Source organism: Vulpes vulpes, chromosome 1 (genome assembly GCF_048418805.1).
Source record: "Vulpes vulpes isolate BD-2025 chromosome 1, VulVul3, whole genome shotgun sequence".
Classification (NCBI taxonomy): Eukaryota; Metazoa; Chordata; class Mammalia; order Carnivora; family Canidae; genus Vulpes; species Vulpes vulpes.
Window position 1 is genome coordinate 30,254,108 of NC_132780.1, and position 13,947 is coordinate 30,268,054.

General features: G+C 40.5%; 1 protein-coding gene across 6 annotated transcripts in view; it reads left to right on the plus strand.

Annotated features, from left to right (window-relative positions):
- The window catches only part of GLIS3 (GLIS family zinc finger 3), a 598,942-nt gene that overhangs the window by 329,425 nt on the left and 255,570 nt on the right, over positions 1-13,947 (plus strand). For all 6 annotated transcript variants that reach the window (XM_072761706.1, XM_072761710.1, XM_026001604.2 and 3 more), the window contains one exon: positions 3,972-5,094. In XM_072761706.1, the coding sequence (XP_072617807.1) occupies positions 3,972-5,094 (1,123 nt within the window). The remainder of the gene's footprint in view (positions 1-3,971; positions 5,095-13,947) is intronic.

Consider the following 13,947-nt stretch of genomic DNA (forward strand, 5'->3'; position numbering starts at 1 on the left):
ATTTCTGACTAGCCCCACTTAATGATAAATGCAAACTACACCTTACCTTCTTGGAGATCCAGAAGCCATTCTTAACTTAGGCATTGCCAAAACTCTGTGTAATACAGAAGTCATTGTATATATTTACCCTAAAATGACAAGTACTGATATGATAACCTCACACAGTGGCTTCATGTACCAATGCAGCAACAGAAGGGATTGGACACTACTTGCATGGGTTTTATATATGTTAAGCTTTCCATGATTCTATTTTATGATTGAATATTCATAAACCATCTGCAGGTAATACCTCTGTCGTATAGATGATGGACTCAAGACACACAAAGTCTAAATGCTTTGCCTAGTGTCACTTAGCTTGTCAGTTACAAAGTGCAACCATCAAACTAATAATGTCATTCTGGATCTCAAAAGACACTACATTTTTCTTTCCTAAACCAGACATTCATGGAGGTGATTTCTGGTGGTGGAATTTCTTAGGGTCTCCTTTTGGGTTGGAGTATGTCCACAAAGCTCAGAGGAGAGCTGAGAATAGACTCTGGACTGTAAGTTCAGTTCTCTGTAAGTTCTAATGTTTTACAAAGCCATACTATCTCTAGATGCAGTGCTAATTCTGGGGGATTTGCCCATGCACACAGACAAGACCTTACAGATGGACCAGGACTAGTCGTTTCTGTGACATAGATAATATATATTCTCTTAATGATCAGTTTGAGGAATTCTATGTGATCTGTCAGTTAGCATTTCTTTTGAACTTGGCACTGAACCAAGCAATTCTGCTTGGTCATCATGCCCCTTATGGCGCCATGACAGTCAATGAGCTCCTGCCTCACCAGCCACCTTAACCTGTTTCACTGATCGTGTCAGAGTTTTTATTGGTTGTATTTTGTTTGAGCTATTTCTCTTTCCTTTCCTATAACTCCAAATTAAACAGTCACTAGAAATAACATCCTTGGGGGCAGATGAACCCAGGGAAATGGAGGTTGTCATGTCTGCTGTTTGTCTGTCTCTTTCCCAGAGGCCTGGTGTGTGCAGCAGCAGGGGCTGTAGGAGAAAGTCCTTGGGAACTTTCCGCAGTCACTCAGCAGATTGTCGCAGAAAATGTGGGTTCTAACCACAGCTTGTGTGACTTCAAGCCTATTACACCAGGTCTGTGAATCAGGCAGAGTATAATGGACCACATCTGGGGAATGGTATGGGGAGAACAACAGAGGATCTGTGTGACTCACTAGGTGACTGCTTATCCAAGGCTGCTTCATTTCTACTTCCAGTGTTTGTTTGTGTGGTGTCAGTGGAGGGCTTCACAGAACCTTAGTTTTTATTCTCTGTAAAATAGAGGTTATTTTAAAAATCCAGTTTACTCATCTCACAGGCTGTATCAAATGTGATGATGTGCATGGAAAATGCTTTGTAAGCTGTAAGTGATGGCTATTTATCATTGTATTGATTATTCCCCTTCTTAATCAACAGTTTTTTGAAAACTTATATATCTTATACTCTGGTGGGTGCCAGAGAGATAAAAACAATTCCTTCTGTTGAAGGGCTTTGGATTTCATTGAGGAACATTATACCCACAGATGCCAATAGTGGGCAACATTTAAGGCACAGTACAGACGATTTACACCTGCTTTGGAAAGAGGACTCTACTGAGAACTGGTGTATTTGGGAGAAGTTTCATGGATTAGAACTTTGAAAAATGGAAAGATCTGGGGAATTGCACACGAGGGGGATTGGCAGCTAGGTAAACTTTCATTTGTTGGAAGTTTTGTTCGTATTTGGTGTTTGAGATAGAAGGGGGGAGTTCTCTGTTCATATTATTGCCATCATGAAGAGAGTATAGAATTTGCTTTCTGGAAAATGTATGGTAACCATCTTAGAAAACAGACATCCAAGGAGTTAAGGGATGTCTGTGTGGGGTTACAGTCAGATTTAAATCAAGTCATAGTTAGGTGTAATTGGGGAAAAAAGAAAACCTCTCGACAATAGAACAGATTAACGTGTCGCACTGGAGGCCACCCTCAAACTAAATAATATAATTTCATATGCAAAGTCTACGCAGCTGGGTAGAATACCTTCTGCCTGATATTTACCGCTTAAAAATCTGAAGTGCTCCAGTATGACAGTGACAGTGGCTAAGCCAAAGTACCATTTGAGAATGTTTGCTAAGCCTTTTCAACCTCCGGGTATAAAGCAAAGTCAGTTGTCTTTGCCTCATATATGACACGACTACTGATTTGGCTTGGGTCAGAAAGCAATTCCTGAATCTCCCTGGGGAAGGGACCAAAAGGCCTTTGACATCCAATCACCAGGAGCCTTCAGCTGAGCTCTGCAGGGAGGGCTGCATGCTGCGGGTGTGCTGGGAAAATAATTGAAAGTGTCCATGGGGAATTAAAAACAGATGGTTCAGAAACCACTTTGGGGCTTGCAAAAGGACTTCAGCCCGAATATAAGAATGGGGTGGCAAAAAAAAAATCTGTGTCAAGGGCAATGGGACGTAAATTCCTGCTGTGTTTGTCATTGGTAAACATTACTTCACTCGGTGGAAGCATCACATCGATAACGGTGTTATCTATCACCTTATACTGTACCTTTGAGAGTCAAGATGTTTTCTTGCCCATAGCTCACTTGTAGAAAAAAGTGTTCCTGGCTTCCATTTTGTGAGAAGGACAAACAGGAACAGATGGGACGAGAATGCTTCTCTTTTCCCCTCAATTCCTTTGCAACAGGTTGCTGTATAACAGCTGGAAGTAGTAAATGGGTTCATTCTGGGAAGATAGATATTCTGTTTAATATTTTGTTTTGGGTTAATTTTTTTTGTCAGAAAAATCTTGGTAGAAAGCCAATGCAAGGTGCATCAGAGTAAACTGGATTTTTCTGATACACACCATGTCTGAGTCAGGAAAGACAGTGAGTGATGGCTAGCTTCATTGTGACAAATTTACGTCCAAGGGATGTGGCTTTTCCTTCCAATGATTTTTTTTAAGGCAATGATGTCATAGTAAAGCAAGATAAATTTTAAAGTGGCCAGAATACATTACAAACCATTTTGATTTGCAGGTAAATCTTATGACACATGGGACATGGTTTGTAAAGGGAATGAAAAAGAGATGAATCACTGCTAAAGTGAACTCCTGAAAGGGAAAGATATGTTCTTGGTCTCAAACTGCTCTGATTCGGTAGAGGAACTCATGGAAAACCCCAGTCTAGCAGGTGTCATTAAACCATTATACTAAATAGAACTTGATTTCAGGCTGTCATTTCCTTTTCTATCATAGCTCTGTTTTGTATATATTTTTTAATTTTCCTGGGTGATTTGATGTTGTGACTAAGTACTGATTGAGTTACTATCAAAGAAATCTTTAGGATTCCTTATCATCAGTGAAATGAAGTTGTGAAGTTATTATTAGGTCTCCTGGATGACCCTTTGACTTTGAGGATATACTTTTTTTTTTCAAATGAAGCATAAGTTTACATTTTACTTAACTGAATAAATTTTGCTCAAAGGCTGAGGATCTGTTTAGACTTGTATTCACTGTGATGCATATTTGTAGTATACTGTACACAGCAAGTGCTTACTAAATGCTTGCTTATTTGGTTTGCCATGACAGGCATCAATAATTATTCCCTGGTCTTTAATTCCTCCCCCTTCGTCCCACATTAAAAAAGATATTTAAAAATAAAGCAAGGACCCTTTATTATCATTATAGTATTAAGATTATTTATAACAATAGATCTTTTGTTTTATTATTCCAGTGAGCATTGGCCTCTATTGTCCTTCTTGGTAAAATGTTATTTACCTGGAACTAAAAGCCTTGGGTTTTATCTTAGCCAAAGAATGTGTGTTTAGCCGAGAATGTAATTAGGGGAAATACTTAAGGGATTGTCAATGCAATGTTCTTTTAGCTCTTAAGCAATCCATATCCTGCTAAAATGTTTGTCTTTTTTCTTTTTTTCCCTTCTGGCTGCTGTTCCAGGTCCCTTATTTCTCGTGAGTCTTTGGCGTCCACAACTTTGAGCCTGACGGATAGTCAGTCAGCCTTGAGCGTGAAACAGGAGTGGTCTCATGGCTACAGGGCTCTCCCGTCGCTGTCCTCCAGCCACAGCTCCCAGAACGGCATCGATCTAGGGGACCTCCTCAGCCTTCCTCCTGGGACAGCTGTGTCTAGCAATAGCGTCTCTAACTCGTTGCCGTCCTACCTTTTTGGCATGGAAAATAGCCACTCTCCTTACCCTAGCCCCCGGCACTCATCGGCCAGGTCCCACTCAGCCCGCTCTAAGAAGAGAGCGCTGTCCTTGTCCCCACTGTCCGATGGCATCGGGATAGACTTCAATACCATCATCCGCACCTCGCCCACGTCGTTGGTCGCCTACATCAATGGGTCGAGGGCTTCCCCGGCCAGCATGTCCCCGCAGCCCGAGGTCTATGGGCATTTCCTGGGGGTGCGGGGAAGCTGCATTCCCCAGCCGTGCTCAGTGCCGAGCAGCCAGAAGGGCCTGCGGGTGGCCGGCGGTGGCCTGGCGCTCCCAGCCTACGGAGAGGACAGTGTGCTAGAGTATGAGCGCATGCAGCAGCTGGAGCATGGGACCCTCCAGCCAGGTCTGGTCAACAACATGGTGGTGCAGCATGGCCTGCCGAACCCTGATGGCCAGTCGGCTAGCCTGCTGAAGACCGAGCGCCTGGATGATTTCCCGGGCACAGCCCTGGACCTGCCCCCTGCGCCGCCCCCACTGCCTCCTCTGCCGCCGCCCCCACAGGGCCCCCCGCCACCCTACCACTCCCACCCACATCTACACCACCAAGAGCTAGTGCCCCGGGCCCAGCCCCTGGCCCTTCCCCAGGCTGCCCTGGAGGAGGATGGGGAGATGGATGATGTGGGGGGCAAACACTCCTGTCGCTGGATAGACTGCAGTGCCCTGTATGACCAGCAGGAGGAACTTGTGCGGCACATCGAGAAGGTTCACATAGACCAGCGCAAAGGGGAAGACTTCACTTGCTTCTGGGCTGGCTGTCCTCGAAGGTACAAGCCATTCAACGCCCGATATAAACTGCTGATCCACATGAGGGTCCACTCTGGGGAGAAGCCCAACAAGTGCACGGTGAGTCTCCTCCTCATGTTCGCAGGAGTTGGTTGTAGGTGCATGGACTTTTCCCAACTTGGCCGCAAATCAGGGGACATTTTCTTTTATGGAATTCGGATACATGGGTGTCTAGGTATCCATGAAATGTGACTTCTCTTCAGTCTGAGGACAGGAAAAATTTCTTTAATTAGTAGTGGCTGGGGTATCGCTCCACTTCTAGATTCTCTTCTGCGAATGTACGTGATCCATAATGTCAGGGGAGGTCCATCTGCCACACTGTCCAGAAGCTTGGCACATGCCTGCCAGGCACCAACTCGATTGCTGAAATGTGCAGGGCAGAATACTCGCTGCACTACCAGCAAGCTTTAGCTTTTCTCCAAAGCAAATATTCAGTGATTTTTTTCCTTCCCTCCAATAACTGGGCGAGTATTGGGGTTGGAGGAGGGGTGGTTCTGATATTTGGAAAGGAGCTCACACTTAGCAACTTGGCTAGTAAAAATGTTGCTGCATACACCCACACGCCTGCACACTGCACACTCTCCAGTGTTGTGTGACTAGTTAATGATTTATAGCCGGCATAAAAACACCCAGGGGATACCACGGGAGCAGGATCTCACAGGCTCTCACTGAATTTTAAGGAGAGAAAATTTTGTGGAAAAGTATAAGGAGAATGAACCAAGAAGGGATGGTGCCTTGGGTATTGAAGGAAGTGGGCCTGGTGTCTCTTTCTCCCCTGCCTCCCCTCTTCACAACATCGATTCTGGAACTATCTCTGTTTTTTGGCAAAATTTAGTCTTTTTGAATAATATGACTCTTAAATGATTTTGCAATCATTTCACACCTAAAAGAAACCCTCAGGGTTTACAAGCAGGACACAACCCTTGGGATCACAGGGCAGCTTTGCACAATTTCCAACAGCTCACTTAACTCTTGGAAGAAGAAGTGCATGTATTTTATATTAGTTTAGATGAACAGGAATATTTCTTTCAATGTTAAAATCTGAGAACTATAGGTACTTCCTGGATATTGAATATGCTACAGTTCACGGGATGTGTGAAATATATAAATCATTTTTAAAGGGGACTTATTCAGATGGTGGTCCCCCGACCAGAGTCCCTTCTTACTCTATCTAGTATGTCTTGGTGATAAAGAATCTGGGCCATGTTATGTTTGATTATAGATTGGCCAAGTTGTCTGATTTATGTAAAAGCAAACCAAACAGGTTGATAGCTGTAATGCAAGTATTAGAAGCACTTTTTTACTATCCAATAGGTATTTTTGAAAGAGTTTTCAGAATTTCTGGTGGAACGAAATTGCATTTCTTGCCATTACCTTATGCCCCAACATTGTGATTTTTCTTAAGGAAAACCAGAAGCTGATACACTGTGAGGATGCCAGATTAGATGACTGAAGAGAATAATTACATTTCAGGCGGCAAAACCTTACGCTGTCAGTAGGATTCTGCATTAAAAATGCCAGAAAGAGACAGGCAATTGAAGGCAATTCCATTTAGTCTGTTTGGAACACACCGGCCTATTACAGGCAGGAAACACGTTCAGTCTCTGAAGGAAAACAGTCCAACCTTTTAGTTCTGACTAATCCTGGCTGAAAATAGTTTGCTGGATTTGGCTTTACTGAAATAAACATAAAGGCCTGAATTATCCAAAACATATTTTTTGCATTGCAAAATTAATTTTTGTGCAATAGGATTTCCCCATTTTCCCACTGTTCCCAGACTTTTCAGTGGCATATAACTTTATAAAGTTGACTTTTGCTAAAGTACATGATGACTATTAAAAATAGAAATACTGCAGTGAAAGAATAAGCTGAGAGGTGAATATTTGCAGGCCTCTGCATGGCTTTTCATTGTATTATTCAGGATGGGTATGGGAGGTGATTTTTCTCTTCTCTCGTCTGCCTACTTCCCACTTCTGGACGGAACCTATAAAATTCAGATTGCTAGATATAACATCATATCAGATCTAGACCCACAAAGCATTAAATGACACATGTTGTAGTGCAAATGTATTTATATGAAACAGAGTTTCTTAGGAGCTGACTAATGCTGCAGTTCTAGTCTTGGGACTGTATGTTTTTAGCAGGAAGATACCCATTTTCATGTGAAATCTACATAGTGGGAGTGTTATATCTTCTAAAACAGTGTTATATCTTTCTAAAAACTGTTACATTGCCACATGTCATCTGCTTGATTTGTAGGATTATAGCTAAGTGGTAGCACATAATTTTGCTGTGAAAGGTTAGTAGTCCTCTCAAGTTTTAGTCTACGGAGAGAAGACATTATACTTGATGTGGATGCACATCTGAAAAGACGCATTTTCTGCCTTTTGCAAAACCAATCTTGACACTCTTGGAATCTAGACACAAAGAATTGTTAAAACTGAAATATTTCATTTCCCGCCGTTTTGAAATCTGATGGTAGTTGATTCAAAGCTCAATCTTGTTGCCAAGTAAAATGACCACATTCATCTTTTGGAGACATGAAGTGATCTTTGGGTTTTTGTGGCTGTGTCACATGCTGCAAAGGTTTAGGGCATCTTAAATTACAGGACCCAGTCCACTTTTGTTTTACGTATGTTTCACTGCTATTAATTTTCTGTGAACCGTTGTTAGAGGTAGCCACCATTTTCACTCACTTAGCTTATTGATCCAAGAAAGATGCAATGACCCACTTGTGTTTGGTGACCATGACTACAGGCAGCACAGTGTGCTTCTGGAAGCTATGGTGGAAGAAGTATGTGAAAGGACTGCTCAGTGACAGCCTGCTTACAGTAAAAGACTAGCACTGCCATCCTCCCCGTTGCCATATGCCATCTCATGCCAGGAGAGCACATCTTCAGAATCTGTGCCTATAACTTCTCAGCCTCACTCAGGATGCTGGGATTCGGATCACTCAGGATTTTAGGTGTCAGAACTGGGGGAGGATTGCTAATTTATTATTTGGTTAACTTACTGGAAGAAGAGAATGGTTTCTTTTCTCTTTTCCACCCAAACAACTCCACCCTTCTGTACATCTCATTCTTATTCTGTGGAGAGCCAAACCAGCTGCTCTTTCCAGGCCTGGCCCCGCTGACAGAGATATTCCCAGCCAGGGGCAAGGGCCTTGAGAAGTAAAGGCCTCAGCAGGCAGACAGACAGACCTCAGTTAATCAGAAACTGGGATATATATATATATATATATATATATATATATATATAATATTAAAAATGCCCACGTCCACTCACTGCTGTCTACTAACTAGAGCAATTTCTAGATGCCGAATCATTCTATTTAGACCTTCCTGAGCTTAGATCAACCCCAAAAGTGATGACTCTCAGAATTAACCAGAACTTTTGAGCATTCCTAGGCATAACCATGGCTGAATTCTATTATATGTTTTTCTGAGATTAAAAGAGTTCAGATACTCAGTAAGAACAAATAACGGAGCCTCGGATTTTGTTTCTTTCTCCAACCCCTGTTTCACGATGCTAAAAGGACAGCATAAAGTATAATCCCAAATTATTGATATGCACTAGCCATCCCTAACAGTGTCCATAGTGATGGTTCCAATAGAGCGCACACGGAGAATGTTTTTGCCGTAGGTCTTTTTTGCCATTAAATTGAAGAGTGTGTAACACCCGGGTAGCATTCCCAGGAAGGTGTGTTCTGAATGAGATCAAGCACACTGTGTCTGCCAGTACTTCTCATGAGAAAGCCTATCTGATGGGAGCAGAGTGAGCAGAGGGAGAGGGGGTTTGTTGCCAGCATCAGAAACATGGATGGCTCGCCTCCGTGCACAATAGAAAGCAGTTGTGTAGGGAGGTTAGGGAGTGTTAATAAGGGGATTAGGGGGAATGTGGGTCGCCACTTAAATTTTGCTTATTTTTCCTGGATGAATTTTATCCAATAGCAAAAAGGAATTTTGCAAGACTTTTACCCACCCACAGATTTTCACGAAAATGTCACTGACCAAAGACAGCTTTGAATTTTGTATGAATTGACTCATTTCTCCACAGGCATTTTGCCTGGCAAAATCCAGAGTATTTGCTTTGGCTAGAAGATTGGGCAGTTTGCTTTTTAAGTAACATTGGATTATGGAATACAAGAAAATAAATACAGAGCTGGGGCCATGTCCCCATTCCTCTTTTATGGCCTGATTTATGGGTTCATGAGCCAGCATTAGACATGTAAGACATTTCTTGAGGAAAAGTAAATTCATTGTAAACTATGGCAGGGGTTTTTTAAGTCACAACCTTTATTTTATTATTTTGATAAGACTTGGCGTTGATGTGGTGACCGCAGTTATATGACCAGAAAAGACTTTAGGAAAATATTATCTAAGTGTAACTATTAGTTAACACTTCACAACCTTCAAATTGGCTACAATTAATAAATTCTCATAATGTCAAGGATTGGTGAGGATATAGAGAATGAGGAATGGTTTAACATTGCTGTTGAGAGTAAATTGGTATAACCACTTTGGAAAAAAATTTGGGAATATCTAATAAAGATGAAAATGAGCATATCCAACAAAACCATGTCTCTTTGTTTACACTAAGGAAACTCTTGTATATAGTAGCAGGGTCACTGCAAAAAAATGTTTATTGTACCTCTTTTTCCAAAAAAAAAGTAAATAATCTAACTTTCCACAGATGAGCTAAATCTGTAAACTTTGGCTTATTTTTAATGAAATAAAGGAGTTTAAAATTAATGACTAGGTATAAATATATTTATAGATGGATAAATAGATACCAATGTGGCTGCATCTCAAAAAACAGTGTTGAATGAAAAAATTAAATGTAAAAAAGAATATATATACACACAGTGTAATACAATTTATATACATCTAGACACAGACACACACTAAGCAGGATTATATAGTTGTTACAGATACATAATTACTTGGTTAAACAGTAAACTCTTGTGGGCATGATAATCAATACTCTTTGAATAGTGGATACTTCTAGAGAGGAAAGAAATGCAATGGGTATTTTGCCTTACCTTTTTTCCAAGAGTGAGAAAACCGAAACCAATGTGGCAAAATATTAATTTATTTTCATCTTGGTGGTAGTAATAGAGGTGTCACAGATATCTTAAAATATTTTCTGTGCTGTGCTGCCTCTTTGAAATGTTTTATAACTGTAAGTATAGATTCTTACCTAAAATAAAAAAGGAAAATCAATGAGTATAGCACTCCACCTCCCTCTCATACAAATCGTCTTTGTGTGTGTGTGTGTGTGTGTGTGTGTGTATGTATGTGAGAAAGAGAGAGAGAGCAAGAGAGAGAGAAAACAAAGCCTAGAGAAATTAAGTGATTTTTCTTTGACTAGTAAGTTATTTGGCTGTTCCTTACTTAGCACCTGCAAGGCAGTGGTTCTCAACCTTGGCTGACCTTGGAATTGCCTGAAAAGCTTTGTAAAGGACCCATACGTGAGTCCCACCCTGAGTCTGTGATGTAAATGGTTTGGGGTGCAGCTTCTTGGGCAATTCTAATGTGAAGCTAGGGGTGAGAACCAGCGCTCTAAAAGCTTCCATGTTCTGACATTGAACTCTAAGTAAGTGAAAGGCTACTCTGTCATTTCAGTTAAGGTGTGGGGAGGCAGTGTTTTGTAGTGAGTACATCTTCATTATCTCCAATGTCCTGACAATGATTAGGGTAATTTCGTGTTCCCTTGGAATAAAATTCAGAGACAAGAAATAAGAAGATTAAATAGAGTGACTCTGGTAGTGGCAGAGGCTTTCAATTGAGTGTCCATTTCATATTCTGAGTACTCTTTCTCTACAATCTATTAATTGTCAGTTAAAGGTTGGGATGAGGCTGTGCTGAGCAATATATGTCATTGCCACATCCTTGCCTCCCCGAGTTAAAAGTGGAACTGACAAATCTGTCACATTGTTCCCATTTTTAAAGGTAATGTAGAGTGTTCTGTCTTTCGAATACACTGCAGCCTTTCTGCTTTTAATATAAAATGATCTTCAAAACATTTTTTGCTACCAGGGATATTTCTGAAGAGTTGGTAAATTACCAAAATATTGAATTTTCCCTTTTATCAAATCTGCCTGATGTGATTAAATAAATAAAATTAACATTAATATCCTCTTTGTCTCTTGAGGCTGAAACACCACCAGTGAAACATCTGGTAAAGATCAGAGAGAGTGTAGCTTCCAAGTCCAATCCCATGAGGCATCAGTCTGTCAAATAGTTAATGCAAGCTCAATGATTTAAAAAAAAATCGCAAGATTTTTTTCCCCATGATTTTACGTAAGAAAGAGATACTGGCATATTTATCTGTGTATATACATGTTCAACATACTGTAGACATATATATGTCACCATAAATTATAAACCTCTTAGTATAGGTAAACGCAAATCTGCAGAAATTCTATCAGATGGGGCATCGACCACAGTCTATAAGGCGTCTGTCAAATCAAATTTCACATCCCAAAACACAGTTTAGAAGCCTTCCATTTGGTAGTGGTTTAATTTTACTTCCCTTTAGAAGGCATTTAATCCATTTTACCTGGAGAGCTGGCCTTTTGCGAACTTTGTCCTGAAAATAAATTTGTAGCAGATTTGGGGAAACGTTTCAAAGCAAATCGTGGTTTCTGTTTCTTTGCCCTGCGATTCTAGGATTAATGAAAAGCAATGGATAATGAGAGGAATCCTAAGAGGTTAAGTATTTGGAGGCTTTATCCTCATTCATTAACTACATGATGGTTAATGTTCCTTTTAGTTCATATTTGTTTTGTGGTCTTTCTCTAATTTCATGCCCTGAAATAAGTTTTTAAAATTAGGAAGAATGATGTAAATCTCTGTATGAATGATCTGATAAGGGGAATGTGTTTCAAACCTTTTGACGTTTGCTCACATACAGATTTTAAGGTGTGTTTTTCTTCGTTTATTCAGACCACACCAGGATAGAATTAGTTTGGCAATTTATTAGAAACGTCTTTTGTGACCTTTGGAATATTTCTTGATTACCTTTGGTTGTGTTGACATCTTTGAGTCCAGACAGAATCTGAGTATGTGGAGTGAAAGACCAAACACATTTATTTTTCCAAAAAAAGAGGTAGTCTGATTCTCTTTGATCTTTCAGAAGTGTTTTCTTCAAGTTCTGGGTAGAATGATGTGGAAAAGAGATGCTTATTTTTCTTTCTGTGCAGATTTATTAGTTTTTGCTCTAATTACCGAGTCGGGGCTTCTAGACAATCAATAAGACAATGAATGTTACAACCTTAGGCAGCGGATGTGTGGCTGGCAAGTAAAGGACCTGGGTGGGTAGCTGGGTTTCCCATCTGCTCAGACGATGGGCAGCCTCATCCAGCAGGGACATCAGTTGGTTTAATAGGTGTCATCACTCATATAGGAGGTTGGTGTGGATAGAAATTTGGTGAGAAAACGGAATGAGACCTGTGTGTTCTTACTTTACAGCACAGTGTTTCATTTTATTATCTTGGGCCAGAGATACTGGACTTGAATAGGGAGAATGACTAATCCTTTTGAGGAAGAATTTTGAAGAATTAAAAAAGAAAACAGTTAATTGGCAACATTTTTGAGAAATAGATGACCTGGCTCTGGGCAGGCAAAGGCAATGTGTGTGAGTCATTATACCATGCTCCAAACTTGGAGTGATGGTATAATTAATTTATTATTTAAATAGGTACACTTTTGAGACTTTTGAAAGGGGTTCTGTGTTGCTGGAATATCGGTGTTTACCAGGCTACTCATGGGAAGACCAAGATATATAGTTTGTCTTCCCCAAATAGTGTATGCACTGATGTGTCCAATCAATGAATGCATGTTCATTCATTTATTTGGTCACTTAGTACAAGCCATTTGCCATGCCATGTCCTGGAAGCTGAGGATTACAGAAATAAATGAGACATTTCCTTGAGGACCTTACAGTCTTCTAGAGGTGATATGTAAATAGTTATTTACACAATCGTGAAACAAGGGCTTCAAAAGAAATCTCTGCAGATTATTTTCATGTGAAAACAAGGGAAGAAGCTTCCAACTATGTGTAGAGTCTAGGCAGGCTTCTTGTAGGAGGTGACTGCATCTTGAAAGAAGATAGCAATTCTTGAAGAGTAAAGGAAGAAGGCCATTCAAATGGAGGACCACAATGTGTGCTGACACAGTTGTGTGGAAGAGCCCGAGGAAAGAAATAATTCCCAAGTAATTTGTTGGTCTAACACTAGTTAGTAGGAGAGGCAAGGGAGACTGGAAATCTACTTTGGGCCAATAACAAAGGACCTTTACTGTCAAATAGGGATGATGTTTTTGAAACTTAGAAAGGATCACACACTTAGCTAATACAAGTCCAGTTAATTTAAAAACAGAATTTTAGGAGGCAGTGTCACTGAGGGAGCAAGTACTATGCTTTCGTGCTTGTGAAATGAAACTACGCCTTCCCCCAAACCATCTCATTGTCTCTTCAAGTTTATAGTTTAATACTTCATCAGAACGTATCTCTTGGCCGCTACCACATGAAACACAAAGTTTTCTCAGGCCAAGTGATCAGCCAGGAAAACATGTTGTAAGTGGAGACAAGCATGAAAGCATTTTCTGTGGTGAACGTTAAAGAAAATTCTCAATCTAGAAGAGACTAGAGACCAATACTATTTGATCAGTTATGTAGAATGATTAAGATGTGGAAAGAGGCTGCATACATTATCCTGAGTATGAGTAGCCTTCCATTATTTAAATATTTCCTTTTTATAATCTGCAAAGAGAGTAGAGTGCTGTTAAACAGAGCTCTGGACGAGTATTCATTATGCTGAGCCTGTCAGCCCTTTCAAGACATTCCCCTCACTGCTAAGATTGACTTTGGAATTGTATTCTGCTCAGACTGAGTTAATGCAGAACAGAACTG